The sequence below is a fragment of the Canis lupus genome, chromosome 17 (genome assembly GCF_003254725.2).
Source record: "Canis lupus dingo isolate Sandy chromosome 17, ASM325472v2, whole genome shotgun sequence".
NCBI classification, from domain to species: Eukaryota; Metazoa; Chordata; class Mammalia; order Carnivora; family Canidae; genus Canis; species Canis lupus.
Window position 1 is genome coordinate 35,006,222 of NC_064259.1, and position 25,858 is coordinate 35,032,079.

The following is a 25,858-nucleotide window of genomic DNA, read 5'->3' on the forward strand; positions in this document are numbered from 1 at the left end:
ACGCGAACCGCCAGCCCCGCCCCCGGGTCCTGACGCAAGGACCCCAGCGCGGCTGTCCGCCGCTGCGCCGGACTCGTTCTATCCCGTTGCCGGTAGAGAGACTCCCCCCCCGCAGTCTGCGCAGCGGCGCGACCCTCCGGGAATTCAGCCACAGGCTGCGGCCCCCCGTTCGGGAGTTGCAGTCGCGGCAGGCGGTGGAGAAGGCGGCCCTGCCGGAGGCGAGCTCCGGGCTCCAGCATGGCGGCGGCGGTGCGCGCTGCGGGACGCCTCCCTGCGCTGTGCGGCGTGCCGGCGGGTGAGAGCCGGGGTGCCGGGACAGGGGCTCGGAGCGGGCGCGGGCATCGTCCCCGGGCATCGTTCCCGGGCATCGTCCGCGGGCCGCAGGTGCGCCGGCGGAGGGAAGCGCCGGGACGCGCGGCCCCTGGGCCCATCCGGCGCGGCTCCCGTCCGTGGCAGAGCCGCTGTGCCAGACCTTGCGCGCCCCTGTGACTTCTCGGAGTCGCGGGGTTCCCGGTCTGTAAAGTGAGGGTGGACTGGACGCCGTGCAGGGCTCCTTTCCCGTCCACCAAACGGCTGGAGCGTGCTTCGGCTCAGAGGCGCGGGGAGCGGGGAAGCAAGCATCGCCGTCCCGCGGGCGCGACGGCCGTTCATCTGGTGATGTCGATGTGGGGTTCAAGCGAGGCAGGTGGAGGCAGCCCTCCGGCTGGAGTCGAGTGAAATTAGATCCCAGGCTGGTCAGTGTCATTATTGTAAAGAAATGTTTTCAGTGGCCGTGCTTTTGCTGTTCAGTTGTCCTCTCCCCGCTTTGTTGGTTTGCAGCCCGCGGAGGGGCATGCACTCTGCTGTATTCTGTAGCGGAAGCTCTGCCGCCTGTGCTTCATGAGCAACTCGCCCTTTTTCTTCGCTCTATTTCATTGTAAATCCACAACTCAGCATTCGTAATTCCGAAACCCCAAAACCCCAAAACCTCTAAAAACCGAAGTTTTTCTTTTTTTTTTTTTTTGTAACTTGGAGAGGGTCAGGTTTTTTGTATCCATATCACCTGGCTCCAGAGCGTGTTTTTCTCCCATTTTCTGGTGTATTACTGACTTTTTTTGGTAGCAGCTTTATTAGGATGTAATTTAAACACTATACAGTTAACCTTTTAAAGTGTACAATTCAATAGTTTTTAGTATATTCGCAAAGCTATACAACCATAGCCATATAATCAATTGTTAGGACATTTTCATCACCCCAAAAGTATGCTCTTTGTTCCCCATTGCCTCCAGCTCTGGGCACCCTCTAAACTCTATAGTTTACATGTTCTGTATAATTCATATACTATGTAGTCTTTTGTGATTGGCTTCTTTCACTTAGCATAAGGTTGTCAAGATTCGTTCATGTTGGAGCATGTATCAGTACTTCATTTCTTATGGTTGAATTTCTGTTGCATGTACATACTCATCATGTTTATCCATTTATCAGTTGATGAATATTTGGCTCAAATATTTTTGAGCATGTTATAATGTGCCTCAAAGGCATATTATAACAGCCTTTTGGCTATTAGGCCTGATGTTGCTATAAATATTTGTGTGTAATGTTTTTGCTTCCCTTGTGTGTAGACCTGGGGGTGGAATTACTGGATCAAATGGTAGTTCCATGTTTAACTTTTTGAGGAATGGCTAGACTGTTTCCTGATGTAGCTGCAGCATTTTACATCCCCACCAGCAGAGCATGAGGGTTCTTATTTACATTCTTGTCAACCTTTGTTATTATCTGTCTTTTTAATTATAGTCACCCTAATGGGTGTGAAGTGATTTCAGTTGGTGGTTTTGATTTGCATTTCCCTAATGGCTTATGAACATCTTTTTTGGTGGTGGTTTGTCCACTTGTAAATACTCCTTGGAGAAATGTCTATTCAAATCTTTACCTGTTTCTACATTGGATTGTCTTTTTATTAGTGAATTGTTAGAGTTATTTATATATTCTAGATACAAATCACATTCTATTTGATTTGCAAAAATTTTCTTTCAATCTGTGTGTTGTCTTTTCACTCTCTGAATATAGTGTCCCCTGAGGCACAGAAGTTTTAAATTTTGGTGAAGTCTGATTTATCTATTTAATTTTTGTTTCTTATGCTTTTGTATATCTAAGAAACCATAGCCAAATTCAAGGTCATGATGATTTACCCTTAGGATCTTTTCTTTTTTTTTTTTTTTTAATTTTTATTTATTTATGATAGTCACAGAGAGAGAGAGAGAGGCAGAGACATAGGCAGAGGGAGAAGCAGGCTCCATGCACCGGAAGCCCGATGTGGGATTCGATCCCGGGTCTCCAGGATCGCGCCCTGGGCCAAAGGCAGGCGCCAAACCGCTGGGCCACCCAGGGATCCCCCCTTAGGATCTTTTCTAAGAGTTTTATAGTTTTTCCTCTTACCTTTAGGTCTTTGATCCATTTTTGAGTTGATTTTTTTTTTTTAGTTGATTTTTATATATGGTATGAAGTAGGGCTCTAACTTCATTCTTTTGCATGTGGATATTCAGTTGTCCCAGTACCATTTCTGGAAAAGATTATTCTTTCCTCACTGATTTGTCTTGGTATCCTTTTCAAAAATCAGTTACCAGTAAATGTTGTCATCCTGTTGGGAAGCACTGTTCCATGTGAAGTGGCACCCAGTATGGTTACAGCCTGGCGCTGCTGGGGTTTCAGCGGAGGGAGGAGAGCAGAGTGCTTGGTGGGAGGGCACTGTGGGAAAAAGGGAGCCTTCACCCAGAGGTGATGTTTCCAGAGAACATGTCAGAGACACAAAGGGATTGAAGAGCAAAGAGTGTTCAAGAATGACTATAAGTCTGGTATAGAGAGGGTGGAGGGGACAGTGGTGACAGATGAGGCTAATGTGGAAGGTTGGAGGCCACATTGCAGTCCCGTAGGCCATGTTAAGGAGTTTTGACTTTGTTCTGCAGATAATAGGGAGCCAAAGAATGATAAAATGGGCCTGGGAAGTGACCAGACTTGTTAGGAAGGCCTGTGTGACAACAGGTGGGGAATGAGAGGCAGGGTAGCAAGACCTGCTAAGGGCCCATTGTTACCTTGTGACTGAGGGATGGTGCCTCAGTGAAGAAGGGATAATTAGACACTGGGAGAGGGTGCAGCTGATAGATTTTGGGGACAGTTTCTAGGACCTGGTAACTGGTTAGATGTTAACACGAGCACGAAGGAGAATATGTGGTGTTACCTACTACAAGTCGTTGTAGGACCTGGAAGTTACTCATTTGCTTCTCTTGGTTCTTTTATTCTATAGGTATTAATATTCTTTGGGTGTTAAAAATGTTCCTTTTAATGTAGAAATCTATCTTAAAAGAATTTTTTAAAACTTACAGGTCACATATGGTCCAGGCAGCTTTACCTAAACACCTATCCAACAGCTTCCGTTTTGGCATTGAAGACTGTTCTCAACAATGGTGAGATTCATTTATCCAACTGTCTTTACTTACAGGATCCAATGCCAGAGTACTTTATATATGTGTAAATGTAAATGTACAAAGCACATTCTATATAATGGAAACGCATAAGGTCTAGAATGGCTTTCAAATTATTTATGATTATAGTTGTTATAGTACAAGGCTTTAAAAAAATAATAACTACGATTTTTGGAGTAATTACTGTGTGTCAGGCTTGTAACATGTTATATTGGTTAATTCTCACCAGTTTTTATGAGATTCATTTCCATTTTGCAGATGATGGAGTGAGTCTCTGAGAGGCTAAGTGACTCCCTCAAGACTGCACAGCTAGTAAATGGCAGGGCTGGGTCCAGAGCTTTCTGGATACTGTAATGCCTTCTGGTAATGCCGTGTCTTTGCAGAGGCCTTTGTTCCTACACCAACAGAGTGCGGGGCCCTCTGTTCAGTCACTCTCCAGAAGGGAAGGAAGCCAACCTTTGCTGAGCCAATGTTGTGCTTGTCGTCAGTGAAATGCCTTTTCCTATGGTTAGGGCAGAATTGAAATCTCATTGTGTCCTTGACCTTCTGGAACTCTGTGTGCTGAGGCTTTACTTTTAGTTTTAACTTTCTTTTTTTGTCTTGTTAACCCCACTTGTTGAGATGCCTTCATGCCTTGCTTGAGGGGGTCCTGAAGAGTGGGATGACCCGAGCTCTTCCCTTTATTTGTTCACTTACTAGTTGGATTCATTCATTCTTTCATTCATAAACTCCTGACTCTGCCCTCTACTGTGAGTAGTGTCCCCTATCTGAGCTGATGGAGGGCCTGCAGAAGGCTTCTGTGAGGAAGGCCAGAGACTGGCCTCACTTCTCAGAGATGTGAAAATAGCTGCTTTAACTTTGGCTCTCTGTTCAAGCCCAGGGCCCTTCAATAAACTTTATTCTCTTGAGAGCTGTTTTAACCCTCCTCCACACTTCCATGGTGACTAAATCCTCCATTGAAATACAAAGCTGGAGTATGTACAGTTTTTGTGATCAATAATCCCATTTCCTGGAGTCCCTGATTACTGTCATCCCGCCGTCTCCCTTGCAAGACACCTCCATCCATGGGATTGGTCAAATGGCAGCCTCTAAGACATGGCTGTTTAAAAACGTTTTTTTGTGTGACATTTGACATGCATATGGTTAGAAAAATTCTAAAAAAACCAAAAAAGCAAATCTTTCCTACAAACCACAGATATATCAGTTTTCTTCCTCAGAGGCAACCGCTGTGACCAATTTCTTGAATATGCTTCTGAAATTAGTCTATAAAGTATATTCATGTTCCCTCCTTGTTTTTGTCAACATGAAGGGTAGGGTGCTCTACTGTTCAACACCTTGCTCTTCGAACCAGGCCATTTAGGTCTTTCCACACAGGTACATTGCCTGTTGCACACAGCAGAGGTCGCCATTTGCCCAGAGTAGACAGTGCTGATCCTGGGGTCAAAAGGGCAACATAGCTGCATAGCATCATGGCGATCCATGTCAGGACAGACTACTTTCTTTAGACAGCTACATCTGTTGTGTGGATGAACTGTCTAGGATAGGCAGTTATGTCTGTAGTCTGAAGTTTTGCTTTAGTTTCTAAAGAAAGACTATCCTCAAAATACGACTTTTAAAAATTCAGGATTTTAGTGACTTATTTGCATCAGTAATGGTTAAATATTTGCTGCTGGCAATATTTTTTCCACAGGCTTGGAGCATCTAACTCAAAGAGTTTTATTCCATCTACCTACAGGCCCTTTGTCATATCCAGGAACCAGAAACAACCATCATTTCATCAGCTTGACCCGTGCACTACAGACACAATGCTGTATTTCTTCTTCCAGTAATTTGATGGGTCAACAGTACAGATCCTATAGTTTCTTCACTAAATGTACGTAGACTGGCCACAAACTTGCCATTTCATGAAACAGGAAAATAATCTTTTGTTATCTTAATTTTTCTTCTTTTTCTTCTTCCTTTAATGAATTAACACTTTAGAAATTAGTTTATGATGTGCTAGTAAAATAAAATACCCTAGTGTACCTCCTAGAATTATCTCATATACTGCCAGCTATATTTGTACTGTACTTTGGGAAACACTGGTTTATTTTAATTCCCTTACTTGGGGCGCCTGAGACCTAAAGAGTAATTGAATTGTGGCCCAAATCCCTGCAAATTGAGATTCACAACAAGAATATATTCAAAGTTGGGATCCCTGGGTCACTCAGCGGTTGAACATCTGCCTTCGACTCAGGGCATGATCTCAGGGTCCTGGGATCGAGTTCCACATCAGGCTCCCTACAGGGACCCTGCTTCTCCCTCTGCCTGTGTCTCTGCCTCTCTCTGTGTGTCTCTCATGAATAAGTAAATAAAATCTTAATATATATGTGTGTGTGTGTGTGTGTGTGTAGTATCTTACATAAATCTTATATATATGTGTATATATATATTTTATATATACATAAATCTTATATATTTTTTAATATATATATGTATATATTTTCAAAGTCTGTTTTCAGGTGCACTTTAGTTGAGGAGATAGTGCAGATCAGGAAGTGTTAATTTTATGTAGACATTGTTTTGCTAACACTACTTGTACTTGAAATAGTCAAGTCTCAACTGAAATAAGCTTGTAATAAATGGAGATTGATTTCACAACTCAGCATTAAGCAAATTAAAAGAAATTAGAATTAGGGTGCCTGGTTAGCTCATTTGTGGAGCATGTAATTTTTGATCTTGGGGTTGTGAGTTTGAGCCCCACACTGGGTATAGAGATTACTTAAAAGTTTCTGTTTTTTAAAAAAGAAAGAAATTAGGATTACAAAGCCAATTTGCTTTAGATTATTACATAAATACAGAAAATCACCTGTAATTCTACTACCCTGAAACACTAGTTGCCTACTTTTTTCATGTAGCTGTCAGTGCATTATACATTTTCCCATGTCAGTACATAGATGCCTCCAGTGCAGTATTATGCCCTAGTGTATTTCATTGTGTAGGTACAGATCACTTCAAATTGGAAGTCTCATAGTAACTAGATCATTTGTGTAGCAATGCAGAAAAGAGAACCAGAAAGTAGAGGGATTACAAGTAACACAGACTCCGTTGTATCTGTGGATTTTGGTGCAAAAAGAAAAGAGAGGAACAGATCAAAAATGAAAGTTCGAAGTATAGTTTCTGCTGAATATATATCACTTTTGCACCATCGTAAAGTTAAAAAATCCTGTCAAACTGTCATAAGTCAGGGACTGTCTGTAGTTTTTTCCCTGCCCTAAAAGTCCTTTTCTCTAACTCTTCTTGTTATAGAAGTGCCCCTTGTCCTCTGAAACCCCTCTCCCTGCACTGTTGTTCACACCTGCCTGTGACTCTCTTAGCCTACATTCTTCTCCAGTTATAGGACTCTGAACCTTTATGAGTTTATTGCTCCCAAGTCATACTAAGGTTAACTTTAAGAAAATGAACTCAATTGAAATTAGCGTTGAGCTAGTTTATGCTTTTTCAATAGGAAAGTTTTTGATTTTGTAAATCTCCTCCAAAAAATAAACATAATTTATCAAAACTCATTAAGATTTCTTAAGAGTATTTAACATTATACTTGTAAATCTATCCCTCTGCCATGGAGGATCTCATTTAAATCCCTTTGATCCAATTTAGCAAGCAGTTTATTAGGCATGATTAAGATAGAAGTAGTTCCGTGTATCAAATTGGATGTGATGGTGGATTTTGTGTGTGTGTGTGTGTGTGTGTGTGTGTAAAACCATGAAATTTATTTTACCTAACTATGTTAGTTAACCGGTATATGCATTAATCTACCTAAGTTCTTCCAGAAATAACAGAAGGAATTGAAATAATAAATTTATTCTAAATAACATTTTAGGTTAATTAGAATCTTTTTTTTTAAATTTTATTTATTTATTCATGAGAGACACAGAGAGAGGCAGAGACATAGGCAAAGGGAGAAGCAGGTTCCATGCAGGAAACTTGAGGAGGGACTCCATCCCAGGACTCCAGGATCATGCCCTGAGCCAAAGGCAGACGCTCAACCGCTGAGCCACCCAGGCATCCCAGGTTAATTAGAATCTTAGACCAGTATGTTCTGATGTTAAAATAGTAAAATCTCTGTCAAACAGCTTAATTCAACTTAAAAAATTACATTCATGAATAATAGTAAAAATATGAGATAAGGCTCAGTGTAATATGTTAAAAACAAAAGGATGCAAAATTGTATGTGTAGTATAATTTCAGTTTTATCTAAAGCAAACTGAGACACCTAGGTGGCAAGAACTTTTAAACTCTAAGCATGAGGGAATGAAGATGCTCATATGTCTTCCAGAATATATTTAGTTTTTCAGGCATGTAGATAACTGTATCTTAGAGTTTTGATGACTATAACATTTGTGTGGCTCTCATTCTTCATTACAGTTGGTAATGGGACGGAATCTATGATTGTAAAATCAGTTGGTGAAAGACTGATTGTGAAAGACTGGAAGTCCTTGAGAAGATAGAACTAAATCTAATAAATGATGTAGCTAGATCAGTAAAATTCAGTAGCATCAAAAGTAAAGGATCTGAATATTCCACAAAAACAAAGGGGAAAATACTGATTGAAATGTATGGTAGAAAAAGATTTAGGGATCCTAGAAATTCACAAATGGAAATAAATCAGCAGTGTCAGGGTCTATACATAAAGTAAAAGACAAGGGTGATTTAAGAATATATACACTCCATGCAAGTATTAATTATCAGACCCCTACGTACTCATTCTTTCTGACCTATTGATTAGATTTTAGGGTTAAAGATGACTTTGGGCATCTTATTTTGAAGAATACACAGGCATTTAGATTCATAGAAGAATAGAGCAAATAACCCAAAATATTAAGATTTATGGGTTCAGATTGAAATGTTGATTGGTTGGGCTAATAAACTTGTGTTAAAGAAGGATAGGTATTGATGATTATCTTGTGGTTACAATGGTGGCAAGAGAGCAGGGAATAGACATGTAACATAGTTGATAACATGTCTGGGAAACAGACTACAGGTAAATTAGATTTAAATATTGGCCGTCTTTTGTAGAGGGAGCCCACATGCTTTGAAAATAGTAGAATCCTCTCTTGGGCTGTCTGCCTGTAATCATGTGATATATATACAAACAGTGATTTAGTTTTGCCTTCATCACCACAGTGATACAAGTGAGGCTAGCTTCTTCTGGCCTTTTTTATTCAGTAGGGGATCATAGATCATTGCTTGGTAATTAAAAAAGCCAAAAACCTGTTTTATTACAGTGACGGCAGATGAGCTTTGGAAAGGCGCTTTAGCAGAGACTGGAGCAGGAGCAAGAAAAGGAAGAGGCAAAAGATCTAAGAAAAAGAGAAAAAAGGATTTGAATAGGGGTCAGATCATTGGTGAAGGTAAGCTTATTTATAAAAAAGCTAATATGCTTTTTAAGGTTTCCCTCCCAGTTTTGTAGAGGTTTCTATGGTCTAGAAACCTCATACATTTCTCATGAAGGGCATTGGGGTCTGCAGTTTTAGAGTTCAACCAAATGGCTCACTTAATGTGTCATGATTCTGGAGGAAGGAAATCTCATAGAAAGGAATTCATTTAGTTATTCATTCAACAAGACTTAAGTGTCCTCGTGTTACATCTTCTGTGTTCATCTCATAGCCCTTGGGGAGCTTATGATTCATTGAGAGAGTTGGCAAGCTTTCTCTGTAAAGTGTTAGATGGTAAATATTTTTAGCTTTTATGAGACACATGGACTCTTCCAACTATTCAACTCTGCTGTGGGAGCACACAAATAGTCCTGGATAATACGTGATCAAACCAGGATAGCTGTGTTCCAGCAAAACTTCACAAAACAAGTAGGGGGCAGGGTTTGGTCCCTGGGCCTTAATTTCCCAATACCTGGAACACATGATTGTTTATACTTGTGTTTTTTGAAGAGTGAAAATAGTGCAATGTACTTGAATTGATATTTTGTGCTATGGTTGCTCACAAATTATCCCTGATAGTAGTAGGCTTCCCGGCATAAAGAAAACACCTTTTGCTGCACTTGCTTGTCTATTTAAATGTTTTTCTCCAATGACTTGCCTTGTATCTTATTTTATTTTTTAACATTTTTAAAAGTTATAACAATCATATATATGTACCTTCTTAGTAAAAAATTCAAAGATTATAGAGAAATCTAAAGTCCCCTTGATGCCCCTTCTATCTCCTCCCATTCTAGTAGCTGCCCCCAAGGAAGGCGTGGATCTCATTTTGATATGTTTTCTGCTGATGTTTTTTAATGTTTTTATATACATAAGTACCTTAAATATATTTTTCTTTAAAAAAATTAAATTATATGGTATGTACTGTTTTATAGTTTGCTTTTTTGCACTAAATAATGTGTTGGAAATTGTTCCGCATCAGAATCTATATAGTTACCTTATTCTTTCAGTTTAGTGCAGAATATTTCATGGATTGAAGATGCCAGAGTTCATTTAACCAGTCCAATACTGCTGTATATGTAGATTGTTTCCATTCTTTGCCTTTACAAATAACAGTTCAGTGGACCTCCTTGTCCAAGCACACTGAGGCCTCATACATGTATAGAAGTTTGTCTCTAGGTAACATCATGAAGTGGAATTACTAGTTATGGAGTAGATACACTTAAAATTTTAATAGACAGTGCCACTTGGCCTGCCAAGTGATCGTTAGCTTAAGCTCTGTCCAGTAGTGCCATTATCTGTACCCCATTGCCTGCCATTTTAACATTTAAGAAATGGATGATTTTTAAAAATTCTTATTAATGTATGTTTTTAAACCTTTAGGACGTCATGGCTTCCTATGGCCTGGTCTGAATGTCCCTCTTATGAAAGAGGGAGCTATGCAGACCATTGCTCAAAGAAGCAAGGAAGAGCAGGAAAAGGTGGAGGCTGATATGATCCAGCAGAGGGAAGAGTGGGACCGGAAGAGGAAGATGAAGATTAAACGGGAGCGAGGATGGAGTGGAAACACATGGGGAGGCGTCAGTCTTGGCCCCCCTGACCCTGGTCCCAGTGGAGGTAGCAGAGTCCTGGTGTGGCTTCCCTTTGTGACAGAGAGAGTACTTGTAGTTCTAGAATTCCTTAAGAGGATTTTATTTACTTATCTGTTTAGATTGCCTTTTTCCAAAAAAGGATTTGAACATCATTGAGGTAACTTCACATTATTACTCAGTTGTATTTTATGGAACATTAGAGGCCCATAACCAAGAAGTATTTCACACACAGGATACAAAGTACTGGTTTTTGGCATCCTTACTCCTCTTGAATGTGCCAGTATGCATTTCGGATCTATGCAAGCCACCTGTAGGATGCAGTTCCCCAAACGCAGTGTCATTGGGTACCTATGGAGCAACATAGCTTGGAAATGCTGTTTTGATAACAGAAGATAAACCAGATAGTTGTCATTCAGCCTTATAAAAGCATACATGAAATTAAAATTGATAGTACTTATTAGACCAAATTAGAAAACAAAGTCCTCTACCTGAGCCCCACCCCTAATATGTAAAGAAGTAAAATCTGAAAAATTCACTCTTGTCAATGAGTAGGAGATGAAGAAATAAGAGTTTGGCTACTTTCTCAGGTTTGGCTTAAAGAGGAGAGGAGAAGTTGAGATGGAGAGATTCAGGTGAACGTGCTTAGAATGGAGCAAAATGGTTCAGTTGAGAGGTTGAAGGTATGGGTTGGAGAGAAAAAATGGAGAGAAAAAAATCCCTAAACTAAATCCCTAAGGAGGGCCCAGATCCAGTTTGGATAAATGGATTAACTTGTGACTACGGAATCAGGGGAGCCTGTGCTGTTGTGTGTGTGCTGGGGATGTGATGTGAGTGGTATCTGTCTGGTGGCTTCAGTTAGTCTATGAGGAAGAGGTGGGCCATCTGCTGAAAGTAGGATGGGGCACTGATGAGCATCCAATGGAGTAGGAATTAGAGTTTAGAGAAAAGAAGATTGGCTATGAGTTGATTATTGTTGAAGCTGGCTAATGGCTATGTAAGATTTAATTTTGCTCTTCTCATTTTTTATGATTGAAATTTTCTGTAGGAAAAAGTTAATGAAAATAAAAGAACACAGAGATTGTTTGAAATGGCTGCTGTGGTGAGTGGAAAGAGACCTAAAAGGACATTAAAGGCCAGTGGGCAGCAGGGAGGACTTGATTGTGTTGGAGACCATGAATAATTAGTGGTCTACATGTGTACTATGCTTTGACTTCTCTCCATCACTTCCTAACAGGCCAGGTGTGGCCAGACAGTTGCATTGATTCTGGACTGGATAGTATGGTAGAGAGAGAAGAGGGTAAGGAGTTGAGGTGGAAGTGATTGATTGCTTGTGATGTCTTAGCTGAGTGGCAGAGGCTTTGAAGACCAGAGGAGCTTAGAGGGAAGGGAAAATAGTGGTCAAGAGTCTGGAGGTGCTGGGGAGTTCCAGGAACCAACACTATTCAAATGGTTGAGTGAGAGACCTGGAGGGGTAGGATGTTGCAGTCGAGATGGTGGCTGAGTTTATTAATTTAATGCTGGAGCAGTCTCAGGTGGTGATGGAGGACCAGGGCGTGGTCTTGGGAGTGGCACTAAAAGATCTGAGATTCTCTCTTGAAAATCAGTGATGGTGCTGGTGTTGAAAAATGCTTTCATGCATTAACTGTGTAGACACATTTATCTGTATGCCTGCTTCTTTTCTCTCTCCAGAAACATATGATGATTTTGATACCAGGATACTTGAGGTAGGCATGCTGAATTAAATACTCAGTTGAGCCTTTGGAGAAGTTGGGGTGGGGAGAGTGGGAATAGCACAAGAGGAACCATGAGAAAAAGTCTTTTTTTTTTTTTTTTTTTTTTGAGAGAGAGACAGTACATGGGTACAGGCAGGGGCAGGGGTGGGAAAGAGAGGTAGAGAATCTCAAGCAGTCTCCACACCCAGCATAAAGCCCAGTGCAGGGCTCAATCTCACAACCCTGAGATCATGACTTGAGCCGAAATCAACTGACTTCACTGACTGTGCCCTCCAGGCACCCCCAAGAAAAAGCCTTTGATGCATGACTTTTTCTGAGACACAGAGCTGACTTGGATAAGGAAATAATGAAATTTTTATTTCAGTTACTTGATATTGGCTCTCCTGACTGCTGCCCTTTTGGGGGGCTACCAGTTAGTCTCATGACAAGGCGATCTCAGTGGTATAAAGAACAGAGTTTGGGACAGCCTGGGTGGCTCAGCGGTTTAGTGCAGCCTTCAGCCCAGGGCCTGATCATGGAGACCCCGGGATCAAGTCCCACGTCAGGCTCCCTGAATGGAGCCTGCTTCTCCCTCTGCCGGTGTCTCTGCCTTTCTCTCTCTCTCTCTCTCTCTCTCTCTCTGTCTGTGTCTCTCATGAATAAATAAATAAATAAGATCTTAAAAAAAAAAAAAAGAACAGAATTTGGAGATTACTGTTAAAATCCTCCCTCTAACGCTAAAGTAGAATTAGCAATCTATCCTTGAATTCTTTTTTTTTTTTTTTAAAGATTTTATTATTCATGAGAGACAGAACAGAGACATAGGCAGAGGTAGAAGCAGAAGCAGGCTCCCCATGAGGAGATCGATGTGGGACTCGATCCCAGGATCCTGGGATCATGACCTGAGCCAAAGGCAGATGCTCAACCTCTAAGCCACCCAGGCACCCCTGTCCTTGAATTCTAAACAAGCTATACCTGGCACTTGGTTCAGGGAGCAAAGGGGAGGAACCATGTACCAGGGAAAGAAAGTTTGGAGGTGCTGTGAATGCCTAGCTTTTGATGAGGAAATAATCTGCTAGGTTGTTTGTAGGTCCTTTAACTGAAAGCTGTTATCAGATAAATTTCAATCATTCTTCCCAGGATACTTCTTTTTTTTTTTTTTTTTTTAAAGATTTTATTTATTTATTCATAGAGACACAGCTAGAGAGAGAGAGGCAGAGACACAGGCAGAGGGAGAAGCAGGCTCCATGCACCGGGAGCCCGATGTGGGATTCGATCCCGGGTCTCCAGGATCGCGCCCTGGGCCAAAGGCAGGCGCCAAACCGCTGCGCCACCCAGGGATCCCCCAGGATACTTCTTAAAAGAGCTTCCCTTTGGGCTAGTACCACATACTTGACCATGTGGAAAACCACTTACTGATTTTGTGATCCAGTATGTATATTGTTTCATTATTATCAGTAATTTAAAATATGTTTGCGAGGGACGCTGGTAGCTCAGCGGTTGAGTGTCTGCCTTTGGCTCAGGGCGTGATCCCAGTCAGGGATTGAGTCCCACATCGAGCTCCCTGCGAGGAGCCTTCTTCTCCCACTGCCTATATCTCTGCTTCTCTCTCTGTATCTCTCATGAATAAATGAATGAAATCTTAAAAAAAAAAAAAAAGGTTCACGAGTATTTTATGTCTTTGGGTCCCAGTTTATACCTTTTGGAAGTTAATCCCTTTGAAGAATTCTTGTGTACGTGGATGAGTTCCTGTAAGGGTATTCATGGGCGTGGACTCGAGCTCCCTTTTCCTTTAACCTTACTTTATGGGAAAGGACTTGCCATGTAAGCAGTTAAAGGTAACAGTTTCATAATTCCTGGCCTTTTAAATACACCAAAAAAAAAAAAAAACAAAAAAAAAAAACAGAAAAAGGACACAAGATAAAACAGATTTTCCTATAGATCATAATCAGGGATTTCCAAATTTTATATTATCAGGTGAGCCTAATCCTTGGCAGAGAGATCGAGTCCTATGCTAATTCTTTTTATGTACTGCATTTTTATTCATTTCTAAGATCCACATTTTTTCATATTTTAACATCTCTGATAATTGGGATATGTTATCAACAGTTTTAACTTCTTTCAAAGTTTATTTTTTTATTTTTATTATTTTTTAAAAGATTTTATTTCTTTATTTCACAGAGAGCACAGAGGGAGTGGCAGACCTATGGAGAGGGAGATGCAGGCTCCCTGCTAATAAGCAGGGTGCCCACTATGGGGCTGGATCCCAGGACCCTGAGATCATTATCTGAGCCAAAGACAGCTACTTAACCAGAGCCACCCAGGTGCCCCTATTTCAAAGTTTAATCAGCAACTCTCTTCCTCTGTGAAATTCATTAAAATAGTATATATTGAGTTTCAAATCCCTTCAAAAGTTATCTCAGTCCAACCTTCTAACTACCTTATAAAATAGGCAGGGAAAGTCTTATTTTCATTTTATCACTGGAGAAATAGTTCAGAGAGATTTCCTTGAGAAAGTTTGTTCTTGGTGCTCATAACTTGGAGGTTGATGTAGCTACTCACCATGGAGGTATATGTGTGAAAATAGATCACTCCTGTTCCTTACTTCAGAATTTTCTTTTCCTTTTTTTCTTTTTTTAATTTTTAAAGTAATCTCCACACCCAAAGTGGGGCTTGAATTTAACCCCAAGATCAAGAGTCACATGCTCTAGTAACTGAGCCAGCCAGATGCCCCCGGAATTTTCTTAACGTGTAATATATATGAAACATTTTGTCTTTTAGGTAAGAAATGTATTCAATATGACAGCAAAAGAGGGAAGAAAGAAATCAGTCCGTGTCCTGGTTGCTGTGGGGAATGGTAGAGGAGCTGCAGGTGAGTGGGTGTGATATGCATAGTGCTGGTGGTGGAGGCAGGGGCAGGTGTGGTCTGGGCTCGGCTCTGGAGTCCGTGGCTTCTTGCTGCTGTCCAGACTCTTTGTACAGATTAAGCCTTTTGGTTGGTTTGGGTCTACAAATCTTGTGATAAATCCATAAAATCCCTTAGACAAAAAAAAGAAACCGATCTTCCTCTATCTGTCTTTTCCTGTGAGAACAATGGATATTTTAAGAGGCTTAAAACACTGCTGTATTATATATAATAGTACAAAATTAGGGGGGGAAAGCCACTGGATGTTCAACAATAGGGACATAGTTATAGCCACACATTGTAATAGTCTATGGCCATTAAAGAATAATGGAAAATTACAGAATAATGCTAAGTAAAAATAACCAAAAAAACTTCACAGAAGATTGTATAATATAATCCCAATTTTTGTTTTTTTACCTAAGTATTTTTCCATGCAAAGAAAAGACTAGAAGGATATACACTGAAAAAATTAATGTTTCATCCATAGGGCTTTGAGTCATTTAAATTTTCTTTTTATATTTTTCTGTAACATTTCCCCAGTGAACGTCTGGTTTTGAAGTATATACATGGATGTGTAAGGGAAAGAAAACTGGAAAACTGCCTATTTAAATCCAAACTGACACTTTCAGAACAAGTCATCTATATGACAGGATGTTGCCCAAAGAAACCACTCTTAACAGTTACTTTTGTATCTTTCAGAAATTCTATATTTATATATCACCATTTACCTTTTAAAAATATTTACACAAAGGGAGCAGAGTGTATCCATAATTTTGTACCTGGCTTTCCTGGCTTAGTATTATACCCAGAGATCTTCCTGTAGTAGCACAGACAGATTTCCCCTCATTCTTTGTACTGACTGCAGTGTTCGATTATGTGGAGAAACATGATTGTTGTAATCTTTCCCCTGTTGGTGAATGTTTATGTTATTCCCATTTTTTCCCCATTTATAAAAACAGCTTCTTGTGTATGTAATTTGTGGTAATTTTCCAAGTATACCAATGGGGGAAGCTTCTTGCAGTGAAATTACTACCTCGAAGTTATATGCAATTTAAATGTATTTAAGTTAAGTAAGTATTTCCAGATTGCCTTCTATAAAGGTTGTGCCAGTTTATGTTCTTCCCTACCAATACATCCCTGCCAGCCCTGGGTATTGTCAAACCACACTGATTGTCAAGCATATCTCTTAGTTTTGATTTGCATTTCTTTAATGATGAGAGTTTGGGCACTATTTTACATGTTTTTTGGCCATTATGATTTCCTTTTTGAGATCTGTTAGTTTACATGTTTTACCCATTTTCCTATTAGGCGATAGTTCTTTTCTTTACTAATAGTATATAAGCTCTTTCTAAGATAAGGACATTAGCCCTTTGTCTAACCTATATTTGACATAGATCTTAATTTTTTTCTACACAGAAGTTTTAAATCCACAGAAGTTTTAAACCTTTATATAGCAACTTGTTTGTGTGTGTGTGAGAGAGAGAAAGAGAGAATGAGAACAAGAGGGAGAGGGGCAAAGGGAAAGGGAGAGAGAGAATCTTAAGCAGGCTTCATGCCCAGTGTAAAGTCCAACACAGGGCTTAATTTTACTACCCTGAGATCATGACCTGAGTTGAAATCAAGAGTTGGATACTTAACTGACTGAGCCACCCAGGAGTCCACATGTAGCAACTTTATCAGTCTTGTATCACTTCTAGTTTTGTGTCTTATTTAGAAAGCTTTCATTTGAAGATGATAAATAAGTCCACTTGTATTTTTCTCTAAGGCATATGTGGCTTAACTTGTTTCCCTTAAACAGGGAATTAGGGGTGCCTGAGTGGCTCAGTCGATTAAGGGTCTGCTGGTCTGCCTTTAGTTCACGTCATGATCCCAGGATCCTGGGATCGAGTCCTGCATTAGGCTGCCTGCTTCTCCTTTTGCCTGCCCTTCCCTCTGCTTATGCTCTTGCTCTCACTGTCTCTGTCAAATAAATGAAATGAATATTTTTTTAAAATCTTAAACTAGGAACTAAAATCCATAGCCCTTTTTGTCCCAGGTTGTCAGATGTCTGGCATATCTATCTCTTGGAGCAGTGTTGCTTTATATTACTTTCCTATATATAGCTTAAAAATAAAATGCATTATTCAAAGTAAATAATGTGATTGCAAATAATGGCAGCATTTCTGTTAAATTGTGATAAATCTCATTTCATAGGATTAAGCATTCACAAATTTAAGAATTGTTGATTTTGGGGATCCCTGGGTCAGCGGTTTGGCGCCTGCCTTCGGCCTAGGGCGTGATCCTGGAGTCCCAGGATCAAGTCCCATATCAGGCTCCCTGCATAGAACCTGCTTCTCCCTCTGCCTGTGTCTCTGCCTCTGTCTCTGTGTGTGTCTCTCATGAACAAATAAATAAAATCTTAAAAAAAAAAAAGAATTGTTGATTTTATTTCCTGGTTAATTGAAATCTGAATTGCATTTGGAAGTTCCATTGAAGTCGTGGTTTTACTCTATAGCAATGAATATTTTTTCCCAACCTTTCTGGTTATTTTAATCTATTTTTTAAATGTTCAAAACTGTTTATTTTATTAATTTAGAGCATGATTAGTTTTGTTTGAATATATTTAGTTTTATCTAGAGATTTATAAAAGGTTGTGTTACAAACCTAACCTTGGATTTCATACTTTCAAATGTAATCTTTTCAAAATGTCCCAAAACAGATAAGCAAATCTGTATAGCCTCATGTTTTTGTTTTTGTTTTAAGTTTTATTTATTTAAGAAATCCCTACAACCCAGTGTGGGGCTTGAACTCACAACCCTGAGATTAGGAGTTGCATGCTTCTCCAACTGAGCCAGCCTGGCGCCCCTCTGTAGCCTCATATTTTATCATTTGTTTGGATAACAGGTTTTCTGTGAGCAGAAGATAAATGAAATGCTGTGAAATATTATAGGAACTGACAGTTGAATTGTGGTTAAAGACATTGTGTGCCAAATTTATGCCCCTTTTTATAGTTTTACTCTTTTTTTTTTTTTTAAGGTTTTGCCGTTGGGAAAGCCACTGACCGGATGGATGCTTTCAGAAAAGTATGTACATTTCTTTTTTTGATAGTAAAAGATCAGTGTGCTAGGCACCATTAGGACTACAAAAAAATAATAATAATAAAAATAAGAATCCTATCCTGAGGGTTCCTGTCAGAAGTTGCTTAGCTCTCCCCAAAAGTAGGCTTAGCACCTGTTTTCTTTTGCATCATCTTTGCAGACTGGTGATTGTTTACCAAAAGCATGAGACAGCTGAAAAGGTTGAACACCCTGGCAGGATGTTCAAAGATACTAAAGAATTATTTTTATTATTTTTTACATGTGAGACTGATGTTTTTATAAATTTTTAAAATTAAATCCTTAGCTTTTATTTTTATTTATTTATTTTTTTTAAAGATGTTATTTATTTATTGATGAGACACACAGAGAGAAAGAGAGGCAGAGACACAGGCAGAGGGAGAAGCAGGCTCCATGCCAGGAGCCTGATGTGGGACTCAATCCCAGGTCTCCAGGATTAGGCCCTGAGCCGAAGGTGGCGCTAAACTGCTGAGCCACCCAGGCTGCTCAAATCCTTAGCTTTTAGAAGTAGATAATGAAATTTTTGTTTAAGTGTGAAATTTTCGGTAATACAATATTTCATGGAAGGTATTTTTTTTAAATCTCCAAGAAAATGTAAATTCCAACAATAGATTTAAGAAAAATATTTTCCTCCTTTGTTTCAGGCAAAGAACAGAGCAGTTCACTATTTGCATTATATAGAACGATACGAAGACCATACAAGTGAGTGCTAATCTCTTGTAAAATTTGCAGGATTACACTTGTTACATGAAATGTGGCAGTATAGCTCTATGGCTACTTTTGTGTTTCTCTGCTGGTTACCATGTTCTGGAATAAATAATTATATAAAATACAGAAACAGATTTTCTCCTCTGAGAAGGTTAGTAATGAGTGAAATCAGAGTTTTGTCACTTATCCTTGGCCAATGTGTGCTACCTGTTTAGGGTAGTATTAGTTGCATTGTGGTATTTGCAAGGATATTTAAAGCTACACATCTGATTCCTTCTTATGTTTATGTTTTTACTCTTCAGTATTCCACGATATTTCTTTAAGATTTAAAAGGACGCATATCAAGATGAAGAAACAACCCAGAGGTAAACAAAAAATACTCTAATAATTTGTTAAAGCAGAGAAATTCTCACAATACCATCCTGTCTTCTATTTTTGATCACATGTATCGAACGCATTTTGGAAACACCGAAATGGACAGGCCTACATTAGATTTAAGAAGGCTGATGCTCTCAGAGAGAGAAAAAGTCAACCTACTCCCATGAACACAGGCATGTTCCGGGGTGAATTCTAGGTGGTAAGAGCACACTCAGAATAGGAAATAGCAACTGAGTGAGTCATTGGGTTTGGATGAGTGGGAACATTAGTTCCTCCTTGAGTATTTTTTTTTTAAAGATTTTATTTATTTATTCATGAGAGACACAGAGAGAGGCAGAGACACAGGCAGAGGAAGAAGCAGGCTCCATGCAGGGAGCCCAACGTGGTACTCGATCCTGGGTCTCCAGACTCACTCTGGGCCTAAGGTGGCGCTAAACCATTGAGCCACCCGGGCTGCCTGTCCTCGAGAATTATTGATGCTATTAGTTGGTAGACTCTTATAGTCTCTTCAGTTCCAGTCATTTACTTACATTGTCAAGTATCAATTGAACATCTTCTGTGAGCTGGGTGCTATGCTAAGTTATGGGGATGCCGAGGTGGACCTTTCTGTCCTGTGGAAGAGCAGGCCGGCAGGCAGAGTTCAAGGTCACAGAGCTAGGGCAGTCATGCCCAGAGACTCTAGATATAGAATTTTTGAGTACTTTGATTTGTGTTTAGTCTGTGTTCTATAGTAACAGTGATACTCTAAGTATATCTTTAAAAGTTTGGATCAGAAAACGATAAAACATCTAAATTTTCCACGTCAGAGTTTCTAGTCTGTGGAAATAAATCAGGAAGATAAAACATCAAATTCAGTACTAATTGTGCACCAAGAAAACTTGCCTTCTGCTTTAAAGTAATAATCATCATATGCCTCATAAAAACCTTTATTTTATTATTAGAAAAAGTATTTAGTTGGGCACTTACACATCAAGGTTTTGACTTGCACTATTCCCATGGTAACTGCGAGCCCTTGAAATGCGGCTGCTGAGATCTGCCAAATGTCAAGTACACACCAGATTTGAAAGGTTCAGTATGAAAAAAAAAGTAAAATATCTCAAATTTGTTACATGTTGAATGATAGTATTTTAGGGATATTAGGTTAATAAAAGATCTTACTAAAATTAATTTTGCCTCTTTTTTTAAAACATCAATGAGAAAGTTTAAAATTCCATATATGGCTTACATTTATAACATGTCATATTTCTGTTGAACAGTGTTGGTATAGACACAAAAATCTGAAAGATTTTTGAAACATGGCTTTGATTTTAATTAATTGCCAAAGTTGCCTTTTTTAAATCTTCCCTGTCAAGTTTCTCTATAGTTGAACCCATTCCCTGTGCATTGAGGTTAAATATTCTGATCTTGAAGCTAAAACAGTATGATACATTAGAGATGGCAGTTCCTAAACTACATTTCTGTGCATCACTATTTCTGTGAGGAGATCTTAATAGGTATGAACTCCAAAAAAAAGAGTACCATGTGGGAAAGCAATTATGGAAACTAAAAAAGATGGCTATACCTCTTCATGATTGTCAAAGTCTTTAATCCGCTACTGTGCAATTTGAATCTCCCAAAGGGGATAGAGAAGGCAGCATTCCCAAACTTATTTAACCATGGGAAGCTTCTTCCTTGGCTGCAGCATGGTGTTTAATGCTTCACACAGCACTGCCAAGCGCTTCCCGTATCACACCGCGCATACACACACACACAAATTTAGCTTTCATCAAACAAGGAGCTTGGGTATGGTGCCTGCCTGGTTGTCTTCACGACCAAAGTATATCCAAATAATTACCACAGGACTGTGACCACTGTTACATGGATATTTGTATACGTACAAAACTGGATACCATTTGGGGAGTGTAGAGTATGGTCCAGGGGCTGTGTGGAATGTATGCTTTCCCTTGGATGCTCATCATCAGCTCTGCTAAGTAGGTGTGGAGGGGAAGAGAGGCTCTTACCTAGGATCATCCGTTGAGCAGTAGCAGGTTAGTCTGTCTTCTAGAACCTTCCAAGGATCTGCCTTGCACCTCCTTGCATGGGCACCAGTTTCCAGGTGTGTGTGCATATATACACATTTATGCATGCCTATGTTTGTTCACACATGGATACATGTTCTGTGTATATAACTCCTCCACACACAGAAAAACCACCCTGTTGTTGTTTGTCTTAGCTATCCTCTGTGGTCCCTAGCTTTCACATAATCTGGCATAGCTATGGGGTCCACATTTAATTGGCTCTTTCAAGTAGAAGGGACAGTTTTGTGTGAGGTGCTTGTATCCAGATATAGTTTATATATATATATGTATTGAATTGTCATTAAGAATTGGAAATCAGAAAGCCAGTAACATTCGATTTCTAGAGTAGCTCTTCTGCCTTAAAGCAGGGACTTGTGTACGGAGTTCCACGTCTGGCTAATCAAAATGATAAGAGTCTAAACTTGGGGTGCCTTTCTCTCATTGCTACCTACGTTTGCTGGGACTGATCTAGGGTCTGGGGATGCAATAGAAACAAATAATATCATAGCCCTCACAGAGCCCACATTCTACTGAAGGGAAAGATCAGAGAAGCAAATTCCATTAAGTTCCTGAAAATTAAGATGCTGTGTTTGGGGGGAATGGGAGAGAGGGTGTGTTACCAAAGCCAAGAGAGGAAGAGGTAGTAGGTATCTCTTCTAAGTGCAACTGAGCAATTGAGGAGGGTGAAAACAGGTGTGTGCCTCTAATCTTAGCCAACTCGGGCATGTTATAAAGCATTTCTTTTAATCTTTATAATATCTCTTTTTTTGCCCATATGCTTAAGAAATTTATGTGTATTATTTCTTCAGTCTTTATAACCTCTCAGTTAAATCAGTGTCATTATGGAAGTAAGTTGTCCAGGGAAGCAATGAAGCCAGAATGTGAACCAAGGCCTCCTAAACCCAGAGCCCAAAACTGCATGAAAGACAGCAGGGGGACTGTGTTTTTCCTTTTCTAGGCTACGGCCTCCGCTGCCATCGGGCCATCATCACCATCTGCCGGCTCATTGGCATCAAAGACATGTATGCCAAGGTTTCTGGGTCTGTCAACATGCTCAACCTCACACGGGGCCTCTTCCATGGGCTCTCCCACCAGGTAATCCTTCCCTGGGCTCTGAAACAGAAGTTCTTGTTTGTGTTTCAATTGTGTGCATTTAGACTGTGATGTCCTGGGAGCCTCTTGGAATTGCTGTCCTGATGCTGCCTGAGGACTTGGCCATTCTTTGCTGCCTGTGGCTGCATCTGTTTAGTTAATACAACTGGAGAGTTAGTTCATGAAAATTACCCTTAAAAGATACTTCATGGAGGGGTACCTGAGTGGCTCAGTCAGTTAAGCGTTTGCCTTCTACTCAGGTCACGATCCCCTATAGGGCTTCTTACTCAGCAGGGAGTCTGCTTCTCCCTCTGCTCCTCCCTCTGCTCCTCCCCCTGCTTGCGTGCTCTTTCTCTCTCTCTCTCTCTCTCTTTCTTTTCTTTTCTTTTCTTTCTTTCTCTCTGTGACTCTCAAAAAAATAAATAAAATCTTTTTTTTAAGAAAATCTTCATGGGTGTTTTAAAGTTTTGAAATTAAGTATTTATAAAACCCAGTAATTATAATCTGTGTTTTATTATGAAAAGAATTAATATGCTTGTTCTACAACTCTAACAGTATAGAAATATAAAGTAGAAAGAGAAAGGCTGTTTCCTAATTTAGTCCTTTTAGTTGGGACTAGAGTAAAGCCTTTACTCAAGAGCACTGTCTTTGGGAGAAGCACAGGTAGTTTTCACGTTACCTGCATAGGTCATTCAGATGGACACCTGAGCCAGTAGGAACTATGAACATTCATATGCCAAGTTATTTTTCTGCAGAGATGAGAGCCCTGGGCTGTCACCCAACCTGCCCCCCTCAGCCTGGGCTAGGTGCACAATTGATCTATTCCACAGCAAAGAAGCCCCTCCTCCTGGGCTGCCCTCTTACCTGCTCCGAGGGATGGCCTGTTCTTTGAAGGAATGGGTAGACCTTAGCTGGATGAGCAGAAAAGACAGCCAGGTTCAAGAGACTCCATTTTGATAGTCTTCCTGTCACCAAGAAAGCTGGTTTTGAATAAAGTAGTTCGTGGAATATACATGTCTCTGTGTAAAGTAGGAAAATTAATTTAGAAGAAAAGCTTTGGTTAAAAGATCCTTTTTGAAAACTGTGTGTGTGTGTATGTGTGTGTGTGTGCGTGCACGCGCATGTGTGTTGGTACTATCTAAAATATGCTTCAAAAACACTTCTAAATCAAGTAGACTTGTTCTTTTATGTAATGTTTTTTATTTGTTCATTTGTTTTTTAAAGATTTTATTTATTTAAGAGAGAAAGTGCACACACACAGGTGGGAGGGGCAGAGGAAGATACAGGCTCTCTGATGAGCAGGGACCCCAATGTGGCACTTGATCCCGGGACCTCGGGATCATAACCTAAGCTGAAGGACGATGCTTAATAGACTGAGCCACCCAGGCACCCCTGTAATATTTTTGTTTTATGTTAGTACTTTGAATTTTCTGTGATTACCATGTTTTATCTCTTCTAAAATTTTCCATCAACTATAAAATGTTGCATTATTTGGGGTACCTGGGTGGCTCAGTCAGTTAAGCGACTGACTCAGTTTCAGCTCAGGTCATGATCTCAGGGTCATGAGGTCGAGCCTTGCATTGGCCCACACTGAGCATAGAGATAAGATAAATAAAATGTTGCATTATTTCATGTGCCACTCGAAAAGAAATGTCACCAGTTTAAGCAACAAACTATTGATTGTAAGACTCACCAATTTAAATTACCTTATTTTGTTTTTTAAATAACTCATCTCTTTTCTAATTTCAAACTTATATAGAATTAGACTAGGACAAGATGGCCATAAAGTCTGGAAACAGGTTGGACATACCCAGTATTTTAATGTACCATAAACCATCTACTAAATTTATTTGCCTTTTTCTAGAATTCTGTGGCTACTGTCTGTAATCAGTCCCCATGGCCCTCTCACCCAGTGTCAGCAGTTAGGAGCTTGTGGCCCGCCTTTGTCTCTCAGTGCCTTCCCCATGAAGTCCAGTCATTTTGAACCAGGTCGCAGACATTACTTTATATCACTCATAAATATTTCAGTATGTATTTCTAAAAGATAAGGACTAAAAAATACCCCCCTGGTATTATTATACCTAAAAAAATTTTTTTTTAAAGATTTTATTTATTCATGAGAGATACACAGAGAGAAGCAGAGACATAGGCAGAGGGAGAAGCAGGCTCCCTTTGGGGAGCCTGATGTGGGACTTGATCCCAGAACCCTGGGATCATGACCTGAGCCAAAGGCAAGACGGTCAACCACTGGGCCACCCAGGTACCCCTATACCTAAAAATTAATAACACTGCAGTATCACCAGTTACCTAGGTAGTGTTCATAGAAATGCATTCGTTAGGTTTTTTTTTTTTTTACATAATTCATTTGAGTTAGATTGCAGAAAAGGTCAATACATTATAAATTCTAGCCATGTCTTTTAGGTCACTTCTAATCTGTAGGTTTCCCTCTTTCTGTTTTCTTCTTCTTCTTTTTTTTTTTTTAAAAGGAACTGGGTGTCTGCCCTGTAGCTTCACAGTCTGCTGCTAAATACCCATGGATCCTTAACATCTTCTTTCCCTATACTGTACTGTAAAATAGTAGCTAGAGCTAGGGGCTTGATGAGATTCAAGTTCAGTTTTGGGCACAGCATGGCACAGAGTTGGGGGGTTTGGAAAGCAAGAGACCAGAGCCCAAGGCCCTTCCTCCATTCCAGTCGAGAGTTGGGAGCTGATACCAGCCTCCCTAGGTCACCATGGTTTATATTTTATTTTATTTTATTTTTTTAATTTATTTATTTATGATAGAGAGAGAGAGAGAGGCAGAGACACAGGCAGAGGGAGAAGCAGGCTCCATGCACCGGGAGCCCGACGTGGGATTCGATCCCGGGTCTCCAGGATCGTGCCCTGGGCCAAAGGCAGGCGCCAAACCGCTGCGCCACCCAGGGATCCCGAGGTCACCATGGTTTAGCTGCAAAATATATCACCCAGAATTGACTGAAATGTTAGGTCCCCCAAGTGGTACATGGAAGTGCCTGTCCTTTAACTTACAGTTGTGTCTCATAGACCTAACCTGCCATTACCGATTTGGTCTTTCCAGGAAACCCATCAACAACTGGCTGATAAGAAGAGTCTACATGTCGTAGAATTCCGGGAAGAATGTGGCCCTCTGCCCATCGTGGTTGCCTCCCCCCAGGGAGCCTTGAGAAAGGACCCAGAGCTAGAGGATGAGGTTCCAGACATCAAACTTGACTGGGAAGAAGTGAGGGCTGCGCAGGGAATGAAGCGCTCAGTGTGGTCAAATTTGAAGAGAGCTGCCACCTGAGCTTCCCCTGGCCTTGTACTGCTGCAGTAGTAGCTGGTGCTGTCCAGCACCTGGAGAGACTCAGCCCCTCACATTTTGGAATGTCACTCTCTTTCTAAAGGAAAGGCTAACCTTCTTTATTTACAAATAATAAATAACTATAGCTTTAA

At 40.3% G+C, this 25,858-nt stretch overlaps 1 protein-coding gene and 1 long non-coding RNA gene across 4 annotated transcripts; one reads left to right on the forward strand and one right to left on the reverse strand.

Moving 5' to 3' along the window:
- Positions 1-36: 36 nt before the first annotated feature.
- Positions 37-25,858, forward strand: MRPS5 (mitochondrial ribosomal protein S5). 2 transcript variants are annotated; one of them, XM_025454001.3, is made up of 12 exons: positions 37-295; positions 3,360-3,440; positions 5,194-5,331; positions 8,723-8,848; positions 10,253-10,486; positions 12,151-12,185; positions 14,955-15,045; positions 18,094-18,140; positions 18,818-18,875; positions 19,184-19,246; positions 22,275-22,411; positions 25,485-25,858. In XM_025454001.3, the coding sequence occupies exons 1-12, from the start codon at positions 238-240 to the stop codon at positions 25,707-25,709; spliced, it is 1,293 nt and encodes a 430-aa protein (XP_025309786.1). In that variant the 5' UTR covers positions 37-237; the 3' UTR covers positions 25,710-25,858. The 2 variants fall into 2 exon arrangements, with proteins under 2 accessions (XP_025309786.1, XP_025309787.1); XM_025454002.3 differs by lacking the exon at positions 37-295 and adding an exon at positions 527-734.
- Positions 10,560-21,379, reverse strand: LOC125752862 (uncharacterized). Of its 2 annotated transcripts, none has more exons than XR_007403348.1 (3): positions 21,260-21,379; positions 20,226-20,292; positions 10,560-10,835 (listed from the first exon to the last, which is right to left on the reverse strand). It is a non-coding gene; the product is annotated as an uncharacterized LOC125752862 (long non-coding RNA). The 2 variants fall into 2 exon arrangements; XR_007403349.1 differs by lacking the exon at positions 21,260-21,379 and adding an exon at positions 21,149-21,252.

Coding starts and splice junctions, on each gene's coding strand:
- MRPS5 (XM_025454001.3), top strand. CDS start 238: ATGGCGGCGGCGGTGCGCGCTGCGGGACGCCTCCCTGCGCTGTGCGGC. Junction 3,441..5,193: donor GAAGACTGTTCTCAACAATG/GTGAGATTCATT, acceptor ATCTACCTACAG/GCCCTTTGTCATATCCAGGA. Junction 15,046..18,093: donor GAATGGTAGAGGAGCTGCAG/GTGAGTGGGTGT, acceptor TTTTTTTTTAAG/GTTTTGCCGTTGGGAAAGCC.